Source organism: Lutra lutra, chromosome 3, assembly GCF_902655055.1.
Source record: "Lutra lutra chromosome 3, mLutLut1.2, whole genome shotgun sequence".
Lineage (NCBI taxonomy): Eukaryota > Metazoa > Chordata > Mammalia > Carnivora > Mustelidae > Lutra > Lutra lutra.
Genome location: NC_062280.1, coordinates 201,062,820 through 201,083,285, shown reverse-complemented (window position 1 = coordinate 201,083,285; position 20,466 = coordinate 201,062,820). Strand labels below are relative to the sequence as shown.

Sequence of the window (20,466 nt, the reverse complement as noted above, 5' to 3'; positions counted from 1 at the left end):
ATATGCCCACCTGGGACCTAGCGTGGTCCCTACAGATGTTAAGTCTCACCTTTCACTACAGTCTGTCAAGCTGCAGCCACATCTCGTGCACCTGCCCTAATGCTGCCGCCCTCTGCCAGGTCATCCCAGAGCAGAAGATGAACCATGAAACTTACCACCAGTGCTTGGGTTCACTAATCTGCAGGGGAATGATTCATAAAAAGCCCTGTCATTGGAATTCTTGGAAGAGCTTCTGCTCTAATCAAACCAGGGCTAGGTTCTAGCCTTCCTGTGACCTCGATAAACCTTACATTGCACGACCCCATCTTCCTTCTGTGCCAGTTCTTCTTCCCAGTCATCAGTAGCACCATGCTGGACAATAACGCAGGAGCCAGTCAGTCTTGCTGTGCTCCCATGGCAGCCCCTTAATTACCTTCCCATACTGGCAAACCCCTGTGGAAAAATAACTAGCCAAAACCTACCCTTCAAATGCATTAACAATGCCTGGGTCAGTAGGCAGTGCATGCTAGGATTCATAAAAACCCATCTGTCCATCCTCTTGCCCACACACCCACAGTTCCCATAGAACCAAAAGGGCTTTAGGTATGATAACTGCTAGAATTGGCCATAGGCATGTTGGCCCCCTGGGAAGAATTTGCTTATCATGAAACTACCCTGTGTAATCTAACAAATATCCTAGAAGAATTATCCCACTATACTGCTTCAGCCCTACAAGACTCAATAATTATTCCTGCGTTCCCTCGCTTCAGTAGTCCTCGAAGATCAAACAGCCCTGCCAGTCGGCAGAACAAGGGGGCGTCTGCTGTCGCTGATAGCTCTCATCGTACCTTGAGAAATACTTCCTCCCAAGTTGAACTAGGTAATTTTTTCTATACAAGCCTCGTAGCTTCACAATATCAACAACCTCACCTCCAGTGAAATTTGAAATCACAGTAGAAGTTATCTACCGTTGTCCAATCTCTTTAGTTGGTTGTTTGGCAAAATAGGACACATCCTTCAGTTTGGACTATGGGAGTGACTGGCTGGCTCAGGCGAGAATGATCTCGGGGTCATAGGTTCGAGCCCCAAGTTGGGTGTAGAGATTACTTAAAAATAAAATCTTAAGGGGTGCCTGAAGCTCAGTTAAATGTCCAACTCTTGATTTTAATTCCGGTCGTGACCTCAGGGTCCTGGGGTCGAGCCCCACATCGGGCTCTCTGCTCAGCGGGGAGCCTGCTCCCCCCCCCGCCTCTGTGCCTACTTGTGATCTCTGTCTCTGTGAAATAAATAAATAAAATCTTTAAAAAAAAGACTTGATTTTTTAAAAATTTATTTATTTCAGATGGGGTGGGGAGGGGCAGAGGGAGAGGGCAAGAGAATCTTGGTCCCCGCTGAGCAGAGAGCCCAACATGGGGCTCGATCCCAGGACCCTGAGATCATGACCTGAGCTGAAGGCAGAGGCTTAACCCACCGAGCCACCCAGGTGCCCCTAAAAAATCAAGTCTAAAGAAAATCTAGACTCCAGTTCTGTATGGTACTGTTAATTTTGGTATTACGCTTCTGATGCTGTATAAAATACTCTTTCTGAGGCTCTTTCTGAGCCTCGGTGGCTCAGTTGGTCAAGCATCAGATTCTTGCTCTCAGCTCAGGTCTTGATCCCAGGGTCATGAGTTCAAGCCCTGCACTGGGCTCCATGCTGATATGGAGCCTAAATATTCAGCTTGGTTCCAGAAGTTGCTTCTTTTTCTCTTCTTCCACTTGCAAGCTAATTATAGTGACCCAGGCTTTTGTATGTACTGTTCCGACCCTATGCCCTGTGATTCTTTTTTTTTAAATTAACATATAATGTATTATTACCCCCAGGGGTACAGGTCTGTGAACCATCAGGCTTACACACTTCATAGCACTCACCATAGCCCACACCCTCCCCAGTGTCGCCAGTGTCCATCACCCACCACCCTATCCCCACCCCCACCCACAGGCAACCCTCCGTTTGTTTTGTGAAATTAAGAGTCTCTTACGGTTTGGCTCCCTCCCAATCCCATCTCATTTCATTTTTTCCTTCCCTACCCCCCAAACCCCCCACATTGCATCTCAACTTCCTCATATCAGGGAGATCATATGATAATTATCCTTCTCTGATTGACTGATTTCGCCCAGCATAATATCCTCTAGTTCCATCCACATCGTTGCAAATGGCAAGATTTCACTTCTTTTGATGGCTGCATAGTATTCCATTGTATATATGAACCACATCTTCTTTATCCACTCATGTGTTGTTGGACATCTAGGTTCTTTCCATAGTTTGGCTATTGTGGACATTGCTGCTATGAACATTTGGGTGCACGTGCCCCTTCAGATCACTACATTTGTATCTTTGGGGTAAATACCCAGTAGTGTGGTTGCGTGTTGTAGGGTAGCTCTATTTTCCACTTTTTGAGGAACCTCCATGCTGTTTTCCAGAGTGGCCGCACCAGCTTGCATTCCCACCAACAGTGCAGGAGGGTTCCCCTTTCTCTGCAGCCTCGCCAGCATCTGTCATTTCCTGACTGGTTAATTTTAGCCATTCCAACTGGTGTGAGGTGGGATCTCACTGTGGTTTTGATTTGTATTTCCCTGATGCTGAGTGATGTGGAGCGTTTTTTTTCATGTGTCTGTTGGCCATCTGGATGTCTTCTTTGCAGAAATATCTGTTCATGTCCTCTGCCCATTTCTTGATTGGATTATTTATTCTTTTGGTGTTCAGTTTGATAACTATTTTGGATACTAACCCTTTATCTGATGTGTTATTTGTGAATATCTTCTCCCATTCTGTCAGTTATCTTTTGGTTTTGTTGACTGTTTCCTTTGCTGTGCAGAAGCTTTTGAACCTGATGAAGTCCCAACAGTTCATTTTTGCCCTTGCTTCCCTTGCCTTTGGCGATGTTTCTAGGAAGAGTGGCTGCGGCTGAGGTCAAAGAAGTTGCTGCCTGTGTTCTCCTCAAGGATTTTGATGGATTCCTGTCTCATGTTGAGGTCCTTCATCCATTTTGAGTCTATTTTTATGTGTGGTGTAAGGAAATGGTCCAGTTTCATTCTTCTGCACATGGCTGTCCGATTTTCCCAACACCATTTATTGAAGAGGCTGTCTTTTTTCCATTGGACATTCTTTCCTGCTTTGTCGAAGATGAGTTGACCATAGAGTTGTGGGTCTATTTCTGGGCTCTCTATTCTGTTCCATTGATCTATGTGTCTGTTTTTGTGCCAGTACCATGCTGTCTTGATGATGACAGCTTTGTAATAGAGCTTGAAGTCCGGAATTGTGATGCCACCAACTTTGGCTTTCTTTCTCAATATTCCTTTGGCTATTCGAGGTCTTTTCTGGTTCCATATAAATTTTAGGATTATTTGTTCCATTTCTTTGAAAAAATGGATGGTACTTTGATAGGAATTGCATTAAATATGTAGATTGCTTTAGGTAGCATAGACATTTTCACAATATTTATTCTTCCAATCCAGGAGCATGGAACATTTTTCCATTTCTTTGTGTCTTCCTCAATTTCTTTCATGAGTACTTTATAGTTTTCTGAATATAGATTCTTAGCCTCTTTGGTTAGGTTTATTCCTAGGTATCTTATGGTTTTGGGTGCAGTTGTAAATGGGATGGACTCCTTAATTTCTCTTTCTTCTGTCTTGTTGTTGGTGTAGAGAAATGCAACTGATTTCTGTGCATTGATTTTATATCCTGACACTTGACTGAATTCCTGTACAAGTTCTAGCAGTTTTAGAGTGGAGTCTTTTGGGTTTTCCACATATAGTGTCATATCATCTGCGAAGAGTGATAGTTTGACTTCTTCTTTGCCGATTTGGATGCCTTTAATTTCCTTTTGTTGTCTGATTGCTGAGGCTAGGACTTCTAGTACTATGTTGAATAGCAGTGGTGATAATGGACATCCCTGTGGTGTTCCTGACCTTAGCGGAAAAGCTTTCAGTTTTTCTCCTTTGAGAATGATATTTGCAGTGGGTTTTTCATAGATGGCTTGGATAATATTGAGGTATGTGCTCTCTATCCCTACACTTTGAAGAGTTTTGATCAGGAAGGGATGCTGTACTTTGTCAAATGCTTTTTCAGCATCTCTTGAGAGGATCATATGGTTCTTGTTCTTTCTTTTATTAATGTGTTGTATCACATTGATTGATTTGCGGATGTTGAACCAAACTTGCAGCCCTGGAATAAATCCCACTTGGTCGTGGTGAATAATCCTTTTAATGTACTGTTGAATCCTATTGGCTAGTATTTTGTTGAGAATTTTTGCATCTGTGTTCATCAAGGATATTGGTCTGTAGTTCTCTTTTTTGATGGGATCCTTGTCTGGTTTTGGAATCAAGGTGATGCTGGCCTCATAAAATGAGTTTGGAAGTTTTCCTTCCATTTCTATTTTTTGGAACAGTTTCAGGAGAATAGGAATTAGTTCTTCTTTAAATGTTTGGTAGAATTCCTCTGGGAAGCTGTCTGACCCTGGGCTCTTTTTTGTTAGGAGGTTTTTGATGACTACTTCAATCTCCTTACTGGTTATGGGTCTGTTCAGATTTTCTATTTCTTCCTGGTTCAGTTGTGGTAGTTTATACATCTCTAGGAATGCATCCATTTCTTCCAGATTGTCAAATTTGCTGGTATATAGTTGTTTATAATATGTTCTTACAATTGTATTTCTTTGGTGTTGGTTGTGATCTCTCCTCTTTAATTCATGATTTTATTTATTTGGGTTCTTTTTGTTTTTGTTTTGATAAGTCTGGCCAGGGGTTTATCAGTCTTAGTAATTCTTTCAAAGAACCAGCTCCTTGTTTTGTTGATTTGTTCTACTGTTTTGTTTTGTTTTGTTTGGTTTGGTTTCTATTTCATTGATTTCTGCTCTGATCTTTATCATTTCTCTTCTCTTGCCGGGTTTAGGCTTTCTTGCTGTTCTTTCTCCAGCTCCTTTAGGTATAGGGTTAGGTTGTGTACTTGAGACCTTTATTGTTTGTTTAAAAAGGCTTGTATCACTATATACTTTCCTCTCAGGACTGCCTTTGCTGTGTCCCACAGATTTGGACAGTTGTGTTTTCATTATCATTTGTTTCCATGAATTTTTTAAATTCTTCTTTAATTTCCTTGTTGACCCATTCATTCTTTAGTAGGATGCTCTTTAGCACCATGTATTTGAGTTCTTTCCAACTTTCCTCTAAAGTTCCTTTCCTTTAAAGTTTCCTCTAAAGAAAGAAATTGAGTTCTAGCTTCAGAGCATTGTGGTCTGAAAAAATGCAGGGAATGATCCCAATCTTTTGGTACCGGTTGAGACCTGATTTGTGACCCAGAATGTGATCTATTCTGGAGAATGTTCCATGAGCACTAGAGAAGAATGTGTATTCTGTTGCTTTGGGATGGAATGTCTGAATAGATCTGTGATTTCCATCTCGTCCAGTGTGTCATTTAAGGCCTTTATTTCCTTGTTGATCTTTTGCTTGAATGATCTGTCCATTTCAGTGAGGGGGGTGTTAAAGTCCCCTACTGTTACTGTATTACTGTCGATGTATTTCTTTGATTTTGTTATTAATTGGTTTATATAGTTGGCTTTTCCCATGTTAGGAGCATAGATATTTAAAATTGTTAGATCTTCTTGTTGGACAGATCCTTTATGTATGATATAGTGTCCTTCCTCATCTCTTAGTATAGTCTTTGGCTTAAAATCTAATTTATCTGATATAAGGATTGCCACCCTTTCTTTTCATGTCCGTTAGCATGGTAAATTGTTTTCTACCCCCTCACTTTAAATCTGGAGGTGTCTTTGGATCTAAAATGAGTGTCTTATAGACAGCATATTGATGGGTTTGGGTTTGTTTTTTATCCATTCTGATACCCTGTGTCTTTTGATTGGGGCATTTAACCCATTTACATTCAGGGTAACTATTGAGAGATATGAATGTAGTGCCACTGTGTTGCCTTTAAGGTGACTGTTACTGTATATTGTCTCTACTCCTTTCTGGTCTACTACTTTTAGGCTCTCTCTTTGCTTTGAAGACCCTTTCAATATTTCCTGTAGGGCTGGTTTGGTGTTCGCAAGTTCTTTTAGTTTTTGTTTGTCCTGGAAGCTTTTTATCTCTCCTTCTATTTTCAACAATAGCCTAGCTGGATATAGTATTCTTGGCTGCATGTTTTTCTCGTTTAGTACTCTGAATATATCATGCCGGCTCCTTCTGGCCTGCCAGGTCTCTGTGGATAAGTCTGCTGCCAATCTAATATTTTTACCATTGTATGTTACAGACTTCTTGTTCCGAGCTACTTTCATGATTTTCTCTTGGTCACTAAGACTTGTAAGTTTTACTATTAGATGACAGGGTGTGGACCTATTTTTATTGATTTTGAGGGGGGTTCTCTGTGCCTCCTGGATTTTGATGCTTATTCCCTTTGCCATATTAGGGAAATTCTCTACTATAATTTGCACCAATATACCTTTTGCCCCCCTCTGTCTTACTTCTTCTGGAATCCCAATTATTCTAATGTTGTTTCATCTTATGGTATCACTTATCTCTCAAATTCTCCCCTCATGGTACACGAGCTGTTTGTCTGTCTTTTGCTCAGCTTCTTTATTCTCCGTCATTTAGTCTTCTGTATCACCAATTCTCTCTTCTGCCTCATTCATCCCAGCAGTGAGAGCCTCCGTTCTTGATTGTACCTCATTAATAGCTTTTTTGATTTCAGCTTCTTTAGATTTTGGTTCTTTTATTTCTCCAGAAAGGGCTTTTATTTCTCCAGACAGGGTTTCTCTAATATCTTCCATGCCTTTTTTGTGCCCAGCTAGCATCTTGAGAATCGTCATTCTGAATTCTAGGCCTGAGATATCACTAATGTCCACATTGATTAGGTCCCTAGCCATCGGTACTGCCTCTTGTTCTTTTTTTTGGTGGTGAGTTTTTCCACCTCATCATTTTATCCAGATAAGAATATATGAACGAGAGAATAAAATACTTAAAGGGTGGCAAAGACCCCAGAAAAATGTACGCTAACCAAATCAGAGGAGACAGCAAATTGGGGGGAGAAGAAAGGGAGAAAAAAGGAAATAAAAATTTAAAAATTAAAAATTAAGAAATATATATATATATATATGTGTGTGTATATATATATATATATATATATATATATATATATATATATATTATACTGGTGAATAGAACAGAGCCACCTACTTGATTTTGGGTATATTTTGGTCTCTTAGAAGAAACTACCTCCCAAAATTTTAAAGAAAGAAAAACTTATATATATACAAAACTAAGGGTAAACATGATGAAGGGATAGAATATGACTGTAAAGATGAAAATTTTTTAAAAATTCTAAAAAAGGAATTGATAAGTTGGTTGGAAAAAGAAAGAAAAAGAAAGTGGAGAGAATTTGCTCAGGCTGGAGACTAGATCAAAAGCCATGTGCTAGATTAGGGTATATTTTGATCTATTAGACATTGTATCCCAACATTTTTTAGAAGAAAAAAACCCTATGTGTATACAAAAAATAAAGCTAGTTAAAATGAAGGATTAAATATGACCACAATAATGAAGGTTTAAAAACATTTTTTTAGAAAGGTATTATTAAGGTAAACTAGTTAAAAAAAAAAAAAAAACGTTAAAAGAGGAAAGAGGAAAAGTTAAAAAAATTAAATAAGAAAAAATAAAATGAAACAAAGTTAATTATCTTTGCAATACTAAGGAATCCTGGGGAGAAAGCCATGAATTCTGTGTGTTGCTTTCCCCTCCTCTGGAATTCCGCTGTTCTCCTTGATCGGTGAGCTTGGTCTTGGCTAGATGTTCTTGCTGATCTTCTGGGGGAGGGGCCTGTTGCAGTGATTCTCAAATGTTTTTGCCAGAGGTGGAACAGCATCGCCCTTGCCAGGGGCCAGGCTAAGTAATCTGCTTGGGTTCACTCTCAGGGCTTTTGCTCCCTGAATGCTTTCGTTTCACTTTGGAGGATGGGAATGAAGATGCTGGCCTCCCACTCTCTGGCAAGAGGAGCCAAGAGCTTGGGCCCCCCCACTCCTCAGTGCACCCTCAGAAAGAAACAGTCAGTCCCTCCCATCTCCCTGGTCTCTGGCTGCACTCGGAGCTCATCCAGCCTGTGACCAAGCGTCTCTGTCTCTGGCACACAGCCCCGTTTGGAGTCTCCAAACCCAGCAGATCCCTGCCACTCTTCCAGGGGCATTTCCCCAGATCTGCCACTTGTGGAGTCCCTGCTCAAAAAGCAGTGGCCTTACTGTGCCATGGATCACAGTTTAAGGTAACCCTGAGCTGAGAGCTCATTCCTTGGCTCCGTCTCTGCAGCTGGCTTCCCTGCTCTGACACCTGCAAAGTCTGCCAAACTCAGACACCCCGGGTCTTTGTGTGACCCCACGAGACCTGAGACCACGCTGTCCCCGCAACGGCTTCACCCCCCACTTAGCCTCTGGAGCAACATCCCTCAGTGGAGCCGACTTCTGGAAGTTTGGATCTTGTGCTCCACTGCTCCACTGCTTGCTGGGAGCTGGCCCCTTCCCCACAGTCTGTCTTCCCATCGCTTTGGACTCACTTCTCCGCACGTCCTACCTTCCAGGAAGTGGTCAATTTTCTGTTCCTAAAATTGCTGCTCCTCTTCCTTTGATCTCCTGTTGAGTGGGTCAGTGTTCGGAAGGTCTGATAACTGTCCAGCTGGTCGCCTACGAGCTGATGTCGTCTCGGTCTGCTATTCCTCCGCCATCTTGACTCTTTTATTGCATTTTCTGGTGAGGAATGAGGCTGGGCATGTTTTCATTTGTTAATTGTCTGTACCTGTTCTTCGGTTAATTGTCCAAATGTTTTGTCCTTTTAATTGTTTTATTATGGAGTTTTAAAAGTTTTTTGTGTATTCTGGATACAAGTTCTCCATGAGATGCTTGTTTTACAAATACGTTCTTCCTCTTTGTTATTTTCATTTTCTTACCAGTGTTTCTCACAGCCCGGAAGTCTTCAATTTTGATGAAGTCCAGTTTGTCAGAATTCTTTTATAGCTTGTATTTTTGGTGTCATGGCTAAGAAATCTTTGCCTACTCCAGGGTTATAGAGTTTTCTTCTATCTTCTCTCTCTCTCTCTCTCTTTTTTTTTTTTTAAAGGAAAGCTTAATGGTTTTGTCTCCTACATTTAGATCTCTGTCAGATGAATTGTACGTCTGACACAGAGTTCATTTTTCTTTATAAATGTCAGTTATACCAGCGTTTTTTATGCAAAATTATCCTTTCTCCATTGAATTACCTTGGTGCCTTCTTGAAAATCACCCAACTTTATGCGTCTGGGCCCTCTCTGGCTTTCCTAGCCTGTCGCACCCACCTGTACCCCTTTCCTTGCTCTGATACCCGTGGCCTTAGCACCTGTGGCCTTTGCTGGGCTCAAGTCAGTGGTGTGAGCCAACTCTGTTCTTTTCCAAGCTTGTTTTGCTATTCTAGGTTCTTTCGGTTTTTACTTATATTTTTTAATCAGCTTCTCAATTTCCAAAACCACTGAGATTACACAGGTATATAGATTAATTCGAGGGAGAATTAACGTCTTAACAAAATGGAGTCTTCAGACCCTCCAGTGGGGCATGTGCTTGGTCTTCCTAAATCTCTCTCATCAGTGTTTGTGATGTTTTCAGCATACGCATCTGGCATATGTAATTTACATTTTTCCTATGTATGTTATGTTTTCGATGGGGTAGATGAAGATTTCTTAAGTTAGCACACCAGAGGCACAAGCCATCAAAGCATCCTTTTGTGGAGCTTCAGTTGTTGTTGTTGTTGTTCAATTTCAGTCCTTATTTTCATAGCTTGTATGCACAAATAATGACTGATTTTGTGTATGGGCTTTGTATTTTGTCGTCCTGCTGAACACACCTGAGCTAGCTTTTCTTGTAGATTTTCCTGTAGATTCTGTGAGTAAGACTCTATTTCTTCCTTTCCTTTCTTCCTGGCCTTTCCTTGTGGCCAGGCCCTCACAGGACACCAGCTGGAACTGGAGCCCGTTCTACAGGCGTCTCTACCCCTTCTTGTCTTGGGAGACATCTGTCCGTCTCTCATTGAGTCTGACCTTAGCCGGCCTTCCTGTAGCTCTCACCCCCATCCCCTGGGGCTGGTCCCCACGTCACCTGCCTCTGGTGTGCTCCTTGGCACACTCTCTCTTCTGAGCTGACCTGGAAGGCAGGGGGTTTTCCTGTGCGAAGGCGGGCGGCACCACCTCTGTCCAAGTGAGACAGTGAGGCCCAGAGCGGTTTGGTGACCTTTGGGTGTCACTCGGATAGACTGGGACAAGTAGTTATCATAGTTCATCATACATATAAGTAGTTATTATAGTTCAGAGGTCAGGTGTTCTCTCCGAACAACATTTAGAAACACTAACATATGTGTTTAAAAAGTACACATTTGTATACTAAGTAATGATATATAAGTTGTGGGATTCATATAAACGTTAAACATGCAGTCCCTCTCTATTTCAGCTAAAGCTCATAAAAACAGTTCAGTGACTTAACATTTCTTTTTTTTTTTTTTTTTAAAGATTTTATTTATTTAGTTGACAGACAGAGATCACAAGCAGGCAGAGAGGCAGGCAGAGAGAGAGAGGAAGCAGGCTTCCCGCTGAGCAGAGAGCCCGACGCGGGGCTCGATCCCAGGACCCTGAGATCATGACCTGAGCCGAAGGCAGAGGCTTAACTCACTGAGCCACCCAGGCGCCCCCCGGGACTTAACATTTCTAATCTCAAATGTAATCCTCTTATCCAGCCGAACGAATCGCAGTCTGAAGATTTCTTTATCTTTTTCAGTGAAATATCTTGCCCAATTCAATTCCAAGAATTTTTTTCATGTGGCTTTATTCCCTTGAGACTTAACAACCACATTCCCACTGGGGGCAAAAGGATGGAGGTTACAGGAGCTGCCAGGAGAGGAAGGACAGTCTGTGCTCTGCTGGGGGTGCGCTGGGAAGGCCAGGGCTGGGGGCGGGGAGGACAGGGGCCCGGCAGAAGCAGGGGTCCTGTGGGAGCCATCGGCCCTGTGACGTGGCTCTGCTGGAGGAAATCCCACGTGGCCTGTAGGCTGGGCTTCTCTGTGCATGTCTGTGGGGTGTCCTCCGTGGACTGTGCCTGCCACGTTGTCTGTACCTGCCTCTCTTGCTCTCTGCCTCCTCCCTGCATGCCCACCTGCCAGCTTCGAGCAGCGGCTTTAACGGGTCTTGCAGTCTGTGGCGTCGGAGGCTCTGGTTCCAGATGGCTCCTGGAGGCGAGAGCCGAAGTGGCAGGTCCAGGTGGGCAGCGGTATGGACTGGGGCTGCTGATGGGCTGTATCCACCCCAGGGGGGACAGAAGTACTCACCTTACCGACGAGCCCTCGTGGGGTGATCCCAGGGTCCTTCCCAAGGCTGTTTGGTGGCTGGGAAGTGTGAGGTTTCTTCCGTTGGAGAGTATGAGGGATGGAAATGGTGGCTCCACCAGCAGGGACATGGGGGCTGACAGCAGTGACGGTGGGAGTCAGTCCGTCGGCCTAACTCCCCAGGCTCAGCCCTCTCTGCCCATGGAATGGATTTTCTGTACGTATGTTGCCATCCGAAGCCCATCTGTGCCTCATGGGTAGGTCTCCCGGGGTCTGGAGGGCAGAGGTCGTCCGGCTGAGTTCTTGGAACAAGATGGAAACCCATCAGGGAGGTAACCTTGCTTTCTACCCACCGAGGTTCTCCGGCAGGGCCTATAACATCAGGAAGAGAGAATAGTTTCTTCACGCCCGCAGGTCATGGCAGGCGGGAGACATCTCCCTGACCAGGATTCAAAGAGCTGGCCGGACTTGGGCAGAGGAGCAGTCCACACCCAGAGAAGCGACCCGACAAGGGGACAGGTTTTAGGCTTCCAAGGGCGGAAGGCTGTGGGGAGCGAGCACGGGGGGTGAGCGCGGTCAGGTTCGTCCGTGCAGGACCATCTTGGGCAGCTGACTTCTTCACGGAACACCTCCCAAGAGAGGGTCCACGGCAGCCCTCAATCCTCACCAGTTCCGTGTGGGGGCAGCTCTGGGAGGGCCTCTTTTGCACCTGCTGGATCTCATTTGCCCCCAGCTCAAAGTGGCCTATTTTGGGGTGTGCTGTGCTGAGCTCCCAAGGACCCAACAGAATGGCAGCCTTTTCTCCTAAAACCTTGTACGGAGCAGAACGGGCTCTGGCCCCAGCCAGGTCCCACGAGAGGCCTTCCCGATGAGACATTGCCGCTGGCGGTCTTCCTGGAAGGAAGACAGTGGTGTTGGCAGCGGGCAGCGGGCACCAGTTGTGGAGAGAGTCCCGCGTGTTCTGGGGGATCTCTTCTGCCTTGTGATCGCTGGTCTTCTGCGTCTGTGTTGCAGGGAAGGTGGCCATCCAGAAGGAAGACTTGCCGAAGTACCATAACAGGGACACTTGGTTCCAGCTGCAGCACGTGGACGCCGACTCGGAAGTGCAGGTGAGCCCCGCGGGGCCCTGTGGGGTGGAGGGACTTCGGTCCTCATGGGATGGCACTTGGCAAGTCCTCTGACACCGACACAGGCCTGTTGGCTTTGTGTGTTCTCTTGGTTATCGCCACACTTTGTCATGCGTGATGGAAACGGCTTTAAAAGTATACAACAAGGACAATAATTACCCATAATTGAAGTGAGGTTTGGGCTGGGAGCGATGCGGGAGGCAGAGGGGCCTGCCCCCACGTCCAGCCCCTGCACGCAGCGGATGAGCGTTTGCAGTGAACAGAAGTGACCAGTCCCTGAGCTCCCATCATCTGAAGCATCCCCGGGGCTCCCCTGGGCTGTGTATCCCCTGGGACTGACCCCGCCCCGTCCAGCGGAGCGGGCCTCCCCCGGCAGAGGAGACCGGGAGACCCCAGTTCCCACCTTCCCTTCCCCGTGTTGGGGGCACTGCCCATGCCCAGCATCTGGGACACCTCTTGGGAGGGCGAGCCTGGTTGTGTGGCTCCCAACCGAGCTCCTCACCCCCTGCTGGTGTCTAGAGCCCATGACGGGAGCCCTGACCCACAGCACAGTGCCCTGACATCACACGAGATATTCATCCGTGGTCCTGTGAGTTGCCAGGGCGTGGGCAGGGTGTGAGAGCCAGTCCAGGGCCCGGCACCGGCAGGCCAGGCTCAGAGCGCCAGCAGTGGTCCCCAGCAAGCCCGTTTCCTCCTCTGTGAGTACCAATGGTGCTCGATGCAGCAGAAGCCTCGACGTCTGTGGCCCAGGAGGCCTGCCTCCACCCCGTCTGCTGCGCCTGTTCCCAGACACCCGTTTAGCTGCTTGCCCTCCGCTTCCTGGGAGACCCTCGGGCTCAGCAGAGCTCTGGGGGGGAGGGCAGAGCACGTGGGGCTCCTGGGATCAAGCCACACACTCAGAGAGAGAAGCAGCGCTAGGGAAGGGTTGAGGAGCTGAGCCAAACAGAGACGTCGTCACGTGCCACACACGGAGTTCTGGCCATGGGGCCACGTGTGCTGCAGAAATGAGCGGACGTGACAGTTCCCACGGGATCGGCGCCTGTGCCCGGACAAGAGCAGTTGCCGTAGCGATGACGGCACGGTGGGCCGCGCCCGCTCAGTCTGCAGGAGGAGGGCGCTGGGGGTCGTGGGCGCCGTGACAGGAGGCATTCCTGCCTTTTGTTCTGCGGCCATTCCCGTCCCTTTGGTTCTGCAGGGGGACAGCCCCAGCACTGTGGTGAGCATGTGGGTGTGCCCTCCGGCAGCCCGCCCCAGTGTCCTTACCACGCTCGCCACACTGTCCCCTCTGATCAAAATCGGATGTCACATCACGTGTGACTTGTCTTTGTTCTCGCCTTGTTTGTAAACTTAACTTGGAATTTTGAAATGGCTTCAGTTTCATGGGAAGTAGCAAAACATTGTGCACAGGGAAGAGCGATGAGCAAATCGTGTGCTCTCCTGTTTCTACCTCAAGAGAGCGCAATGAGGAAAGGCCGTGTTCCTCCACCTGTTCTCCCTGTGGCAGCGTCCGGCTCGCGCCATGGCCGGGGCACGGACATTCCTGTGATCCACAGACCTCATGAAGGTCTCCAGTTTTACATGTTTGCACACGTGCCAGTGTGCGAGCGTGCACAGCTGTGCACCGATGCATGTGTATTCCACGTGTGTGCCTGTGTCAGACACGTACCACGCATGTGCACCCGTGTACCACATGTGTGCACACATGCACGGGCTCACCACACGTGTGTTGTGCATGCACCTGGGCAGGCCTGTCACACGTGTGCACGTGTTCCTGCATGTGTACTACGTGTGTGCGCCTGTGCACATGTACCGTGCATGCATGGCCTGTGCGTTCTGTCACGTGTGTAGGTCTGTGTAACCACCACCGCAGTCAAGATGCAGAACCACTCTGCCACCACAAAACTTATGAACGGGGTGTGTGCTGGTCGTACACTGTGTGATATTTGGGCTGCATCCACCTGATGTGTTTCGTGCGCCTGTGGACAAGGTCCTTGTCCTTCTGAGCCTGATTCCTACCATCTTTGAGATGGGCTGCTGTTTCCAGCCAGTGTCCTAAGAATACGAATTCTGAGTCATGAACAGAGAGTGGGTGTTGCCAGGACTCTGAAGACAGGAGGAGGGACAGTGTGGCCTCGGGTGGCCTGCCGAGTTCTGGGCCCTGTGCGGGTGGCTCCTTCTCAGAGTGATGCCTGAGGAAGTGGCCGTCCCACAGAGGGAGCAGAACTGCCCTGGGTTCAGGCTGCCTTGAACAGTGCATGACAGTCTTTCCCTACAGCTATCTTTTCATCCTGAAATGTTACATTTACGGTTTCAGAAGGGCAGAGGATGGCATGTGGTTTCGTGAATCCACCTGTTCTGTCATTGACAGTGAAAGGCGTATGTCAGAAAGAAAGTGTCACAAAACTGGGGCCAGTGAGAGATGGAGTCACTGCGGTGGGAAAATGTGATTTAAAGAACTTCTTCTTCCTTCTGTAATCGATATTTTTAAAGGTCTCTGGAAAATCACTTTATTAAAAAGAATCGGTTGCTGTGTTGAGGTCCTTCCCCTGCTCCTCCGAGGACACCCGGCTGAGCTCTGCTGTGAGCTCTTCTGTTTTAGTAGACCTGCTGGGAAGGGCCGTGAGTTCTGACAGCAAACCTTCCGTAGCGGGACGGGGAGCTCTGGGAGCCACGTCTGCCCTGTGTGTCTGACGGTCCTCCTGTCTTTCCCCACAGGCTACATCTGTAGTTGTCTGCATATACGAGGACTCAGCTCTGAACCTTTCTGCGGGTTTAGGGGATCGAGGGAGGCAAGGGCCGGCTGGACCTCTGTCCTCCTCCACGCATCATTTCTGACCTATTCTCTCATCTTCGGTGTTCACGGTCGTCTTGCTGCTCTTGGAGCCAAGGTCCAAGTGCTCAGCGGTCTGGGTCCCTGTGCACTGACCCCCACCCTGGCCCTGAGGCCCATGCAGACCAGGGCTTGATGGGCCAGGGATGGTGGGCCCTGCTGCTGTGACCACAGACCCTCTCTGCAGGCCAGGATCTGAAGCTTTCCTGAGAAAAATGTATGGGAGCCACCGGTGCTTTTCTCGTATGTGTGCTGCCGAAGTGAGCAGGACTGGTGCTTTTTTCTCTTTAAGTTACTAAACCTATTTTTCAAGCAATTTTATGTTTGCAGAAAATTGAGTAGAAAATGGAAGGAACTCCCATGTCCTTGCCCCACCTGGCCCCTGTGGCTGACATCCCGTGGTGCATTTGCTACAGCTGGTGAGCAGACGCGGGTCAGAGGCTGTGCACCCCCTGGGTCGGGCAGAGGATGGGGTCCTGCCTGCAGAGTCCTGCAGGGTGGCCCCGTGGGGTCACCAGAGATGGCTCCTCTCTCGTTCTGTTATTTGTTTCTTAGTTAGCTTGTCTAGAAGGTTAATCGGTTTTATGATTCTGTAACGTCTTTTTTCTGCTCACTTTGGATTTAGTTTGGTCTCCTTCTAGACTCCTTACATTATTTTCTTTAGAGAATTTACGTATTTATTTGGTAGAGTGAGAGAGAATGTACGAATGGGATCAGGGGCAGAGGGAGAAGCAGACTCCCCGCCAAGCAGGGAGCCCCACACGGGACTCCATCCCAGGACGCTGAGATCATGACCTGAGCTGAAGGCAAACGCTTCCCCAACAGAGCCCCCGGGCGCCCTGACATCCCTTACATTAGTGAGGTTAGATCTCTCCTCCGACCTGCGCGGCCACTGCTGTAAAGTCCCCGTAAGCACTGCTTTTGCGGCATCCCACGTGCTGTGATGAGTTTTATTTTCATTTCACTTATGAAAAGAAATGAGCTAAAAATATCTCTCATTTCTCCTGAAACGTTTTGGGTTTGGTCGTTTTGGAAGTATGCTGGTTCACCTTTAGATACTGGGATGATGAAGCTGTCTTTCTGCCCTGACTTCCCGCTTCCCTTCCGTTCTCCCGAGAGCGGACGCCATGTGATGCACCTCCCGTTGCGGGCCGCTGCCTGTGCCGCAAGACAGGGAGCCCCCAGGCGGCCACCGGAGCGGGGGCGGGCGGGGGCTCGCCTCCCAGTTGCTTGTCATTCACCTTAAGTAAAAATGGGAAAAGCTACCAAATCAGCCTTTTTTAATGCACCAGCCTAAGACTGTTTTCTCCTCAGAGAAGCTGAGTGTTGACGCCACGCCTGGGCTCTGGGTGCCGCCCCCCCAACCCCCCCAGCTTAGCACGTTGGGGCTGGGACCGCGGGGCCAGAGCCTTCGAGGGCAGAGGGCAGTTCTGTGGGTTCTGAAGCTGTGCAGAGGCTGAGCTGGAAAACCCGCATTTCCTGCCGCCCTGCGGTGGCGGGTGTGGCCCCGGCCCCAGCACCCTGCCCCCCGGGTGTCGGGTGTCGGCGCGTTTGTGGCTGGCTTGTTTGTGAGCAAGCTGGCGTGTCACCCACAGGGCACGGGGCACGCCCAGACACTCCGTCCAGTCCGCTGCTGCGCAGTGACTCGTGGGAACTTCTGAGCCGCAGCCGTATTGGGGCGCCTGTGGGGGTGGGGGCGTCCTCTCTGTGCCAGGCGGCATCTGGGTGGTTAGGGTCATTGCCCACCCTCCTCTCCCAAATCTGTGAAAAGTAGTGGCCCCGGGCCTGAGTGCAGAGTGTCTGCCCCTCCGCCGGCAAGGGCTTGCCCTCGGGAGGAAGCGGCAGCCATGGGGTCCGCTGCTGCGGGTGCCTTCTCCTCCCGGTGGGGGACAGGAAACGCGCCTCGGGTCGTCCACAGTGGGGGTCCGTCTGGCCCAACAGGCTCTCTTGCTTCTCAGAGCCCACTGAAAATAGACAGGGCCCTGTCCCTGCAACGGCTGTGGCCAGCCTGAAAATGAAGGCAGAAGAGAGCTGGGCCCAGCGCGCGGGAGGACACCACTGGAGGACACAGGCTTTCCAGGAGCCCGTGTGGACAGGCCTTTGCTGTCCTCCTTGATTTGCAGCCTTCACTGGCACTGGGTTGTAGATAGAGGGAGGCTGCCACCCAGCTGCAGCGTCCTCCCCGGAGCCAAAGGACAGCAGCGCCTGCCCCGTGTGATGCTTGGGGAAGCCTGGAGCCTGGCCCGGCCGCGTGAGGGGGTACTGCGGGCCGCAGGGCTGTGTGTGCTCCTGCGGCAGGGTTGACGGACGCTGAGGGCCCCTCACATGGGCTGGGCGGGCCCAGAGGGTTGTGATGCATCAGGGAGACTGCCGTTGGCACCCCCATTCCAGGAGGGGCCTTCCGGGGCCAACACTCCCTGGGCTGTGTGCGACGGGCTCCTGGTTCCCTGGGGCCACCAGCTGCTCCTGGCCAGTGCGTCCCTCTGAAGGCAGCCCTGCCGCGTGGGGCAGGAACCCCTCAGAGCCCTTAGTGGATCCTCAGTCTGTGCTCTGGACACGGGGTGTTGCCCAGGGTCACACAGGTGTGATGCTGGTCCAGTCCTCCCATCCAGGAGATGTTGCCACACCCTCTGAGGCTACTGGTCCTGCTGTGGAAGGAAGGGCCAGAAAGGGCCGCACCCAGCCTTGCCTGCAGCAGGGGAGAGGTGGGCTCCCCGGGGCCTCAGTGCCTGTCTCGCCCACACGCGTCAGGTCTCCCGTTTCTGTCCTGGGTGAGCCAGAGGTCCAGGGGTGCAGAAGCTGCAGGAAGAGCAGGGCCGTGGCCGCCACGTTCAGAGGAGCAAACTCAGGAGGCCAGGGGACTCTGCTGAGGGGTCTTGCCCGCACTCCTCCGGCCCAGCCGCCTGGCCCACCATCTTGGGCCTGGATTCTTCTAGGACAAGCAGTTTTCCTCCCCAGGCTGCAGAGTCACGAAGTTTTAGTCGGAAAGGACCTTGGAGGTGCTCCCAGTCAGCCTTCTTGTCCAGTAAAAAAGACGGTTTTGGGCTCCGAGGCGGCTCAATCCATTGAGCATCTGACCTGATTACAGCTCAGGTCTTGATCTCGGGGCTGTGAGTTCTGCCCCACACTGGGCTCCACACTGGTCTGAGCCTATTTAAGAGAAGTGCTCATTTTCACGCTGTAGTGCGTTCTCCTATAAACCGTCAGTGCGTCACGCCTGCTGCTGTTGGATGTTTCTGAGGGAGCAGGTTCCTCTTCCTTGAAGCCCCTTCCCACTCCCCCCGACCCCTGATGGTGACCTCATTGGATCCTGCAGCTGATCTGCCCTTTGCACAGACGCAGACCAGGCAGAAACACAGCACTGGTCTTGTTCTCCAAATTCCAGTCCCCTCTGCTCCCGTCTCCTTAGAAGCATCCGTGAGCACTAACTTCCTGTCTGGGGCCCAGGACTGAGACCCCCTGCCTAGGGTCCGAGCCTCATACACAGACAGAAGGATGAGATGGTCCACAGCTGTGTGTACCTGCGCGTGGGCTCAGCGTCAGAGGCAGGGACAAAACGTAAAGCAAGCAAGCGAATGTGCTTGGGAGGCGGTGTCCTGAGGACCTTCCCTCGCACTGTCTGGCCGCTGGCTTCTGAAGCAGCGTTCTGGGGGAGCCGTGCCCTCGGCCGGCCCTGGGATCTGAGTGAGGGTGGGGCGGTGCTGGGGTTGCCACGTGGGGTCAGGCAGCTTCACGTTTGTGAGCGGAGTTGCTGGGAGCGCCCCTAGCGCGTGGCCGTCCCCTCATGACCCTCTGTTCTTGGGTCTTCCAGGGCAAGGTCCACCTGGAGCTGAGGCTGAGCGAGGTCATCACCGACACGGGCGCCATCTGCCACAAGCTGGCCACGCGGTAAGACACGGGCAGCAGTCTTCTCGGGACCAGTGACTCTGAGCCCCGGCAGTGGGCGGGCTGTCGTTCTTCAAACACATGACTCAGAACTCTGGAGTCGCGGATCCCCCACGAAGATGCTTCTCTGGCGGGGCGGGTGCATCGTCTTCACACCCTCCTTCAAACAGCCGTGGTCAGGGAGACGTTTATACACAGGTGCTGTGTGCACCTGGGCCATCCTGATAAGGGGACTGTCAGGTGGCATGTGCGAGGCCGGTCGGCAGCCCTGCAGCCTGAACTCAGGACCCCCCTCCCAGAATCCGGAGCTCCTCCCCCGGTCACGCTTGCTGAGTGTTAGCAGCTGTGCCCGTGTCTACACCTGGTCTCCGAACCATGTGGCTGTGCCTGTGTCTACGCGTGGTCTACACCTGATCTCCGAACCTTGTGGCGCGCTCTTGACTTTTCGGTCCACAATCCCGTAGATCGTCTGGAGGGGGCTGAGGACTCTCGGGGTGGTCACACGTGCGCGAGCTCACACACGTGTGCAGGGTCCTTGCCGTCTGAGCCCAGCGAGGCCTCGGAGGGTGCACACCCCGCCGGGCTCCCGCTCCCATGCTGCCTGCCTCCGCGGGCCCCACGTGTGCCTTTGCCGGCAGTACGTGCGGCTGCTGGGGTCCCGCAGGCGGCTGCTGGGGTGTCGGAAGTCTAGGGCCATCAGGAGGGACTCCTGAGAAGAGGACATGAAGGTGTTCGGAAACCAGTCCTCTGGTGTTAAGGACCCATGAGACCCCAGGCGCTCCAGCTTTCCTCGTCTTTTGGACAGAAGCTTTCCCGTCTTCACCGTGTCTGGCAAGCAAGGGCTTCAGTGAGATTGGGTGATGCCCCTTTCTTGGGCTCAAGTGCAGGCTCTGCCTTAGCACTGGGCTCCCTCCATCCCGTCACAGGTGTGGTGGCAGTGCAAGGGTTCCCACTGTCATCTGCCGCCCTCAGAGGGCTCTGCCCCGCCACCCACCGTGCTGTTCGGATTCACCATCTGTTGGCTGAGGGTGGCTTCTGGTCCGTTGAGGCTACGGGGCTGTCACCATGGGACACGCAGGAGGACATACGTGGGAACGTGTATGGGATGCCGTGTAGCATGGGGTGCCGTGTGGGACACAGCGAGCTTTGGCCTTCACCTTTAGGTCCTCCCACTCTTCTTAACGTAGTTGCTCCAGGACCCTGTAGCAGTGAGCAGAGAGTCACCAGTTTTCTTGTTTACTTACTGGTCTGTCCCTTCTTCCAAAACAACTTAAGGGTTTTTAAAAGCAGCCT

The 20,466-nt window shown here is 50.0% G+C and overlaps 1 protein-coding gene across 2 annotated transcripts in view; it reads left to right on the top strand.

Annotated features, from left to right (window-relative positions):
• RASA3 (RAS p21 protein activator 3) overlaps positions 1 to 20,466 on the top strand; it is a 110,644-nt gene that overhangs the window by 53,460 nt on the left and 36,718 nt on the right. For both annotated transcript variants that reach the window (XM_047720511.1, XM_047720510.1), the window contains exons 4-5: positions 12,346 to 12,440; positions 19,100 to 19,176. In XM_047720511.1, coding sequence (XP_047576467.1) covers positions 12,346 to 12,440; positions 19,100 to 19,176 — 172 coding nt within the window. The remainder of the gene's footprint in view (positions 1 to 12,345; positions 12,441 to 19,099; positions 19,177 to 20,466) is intronic.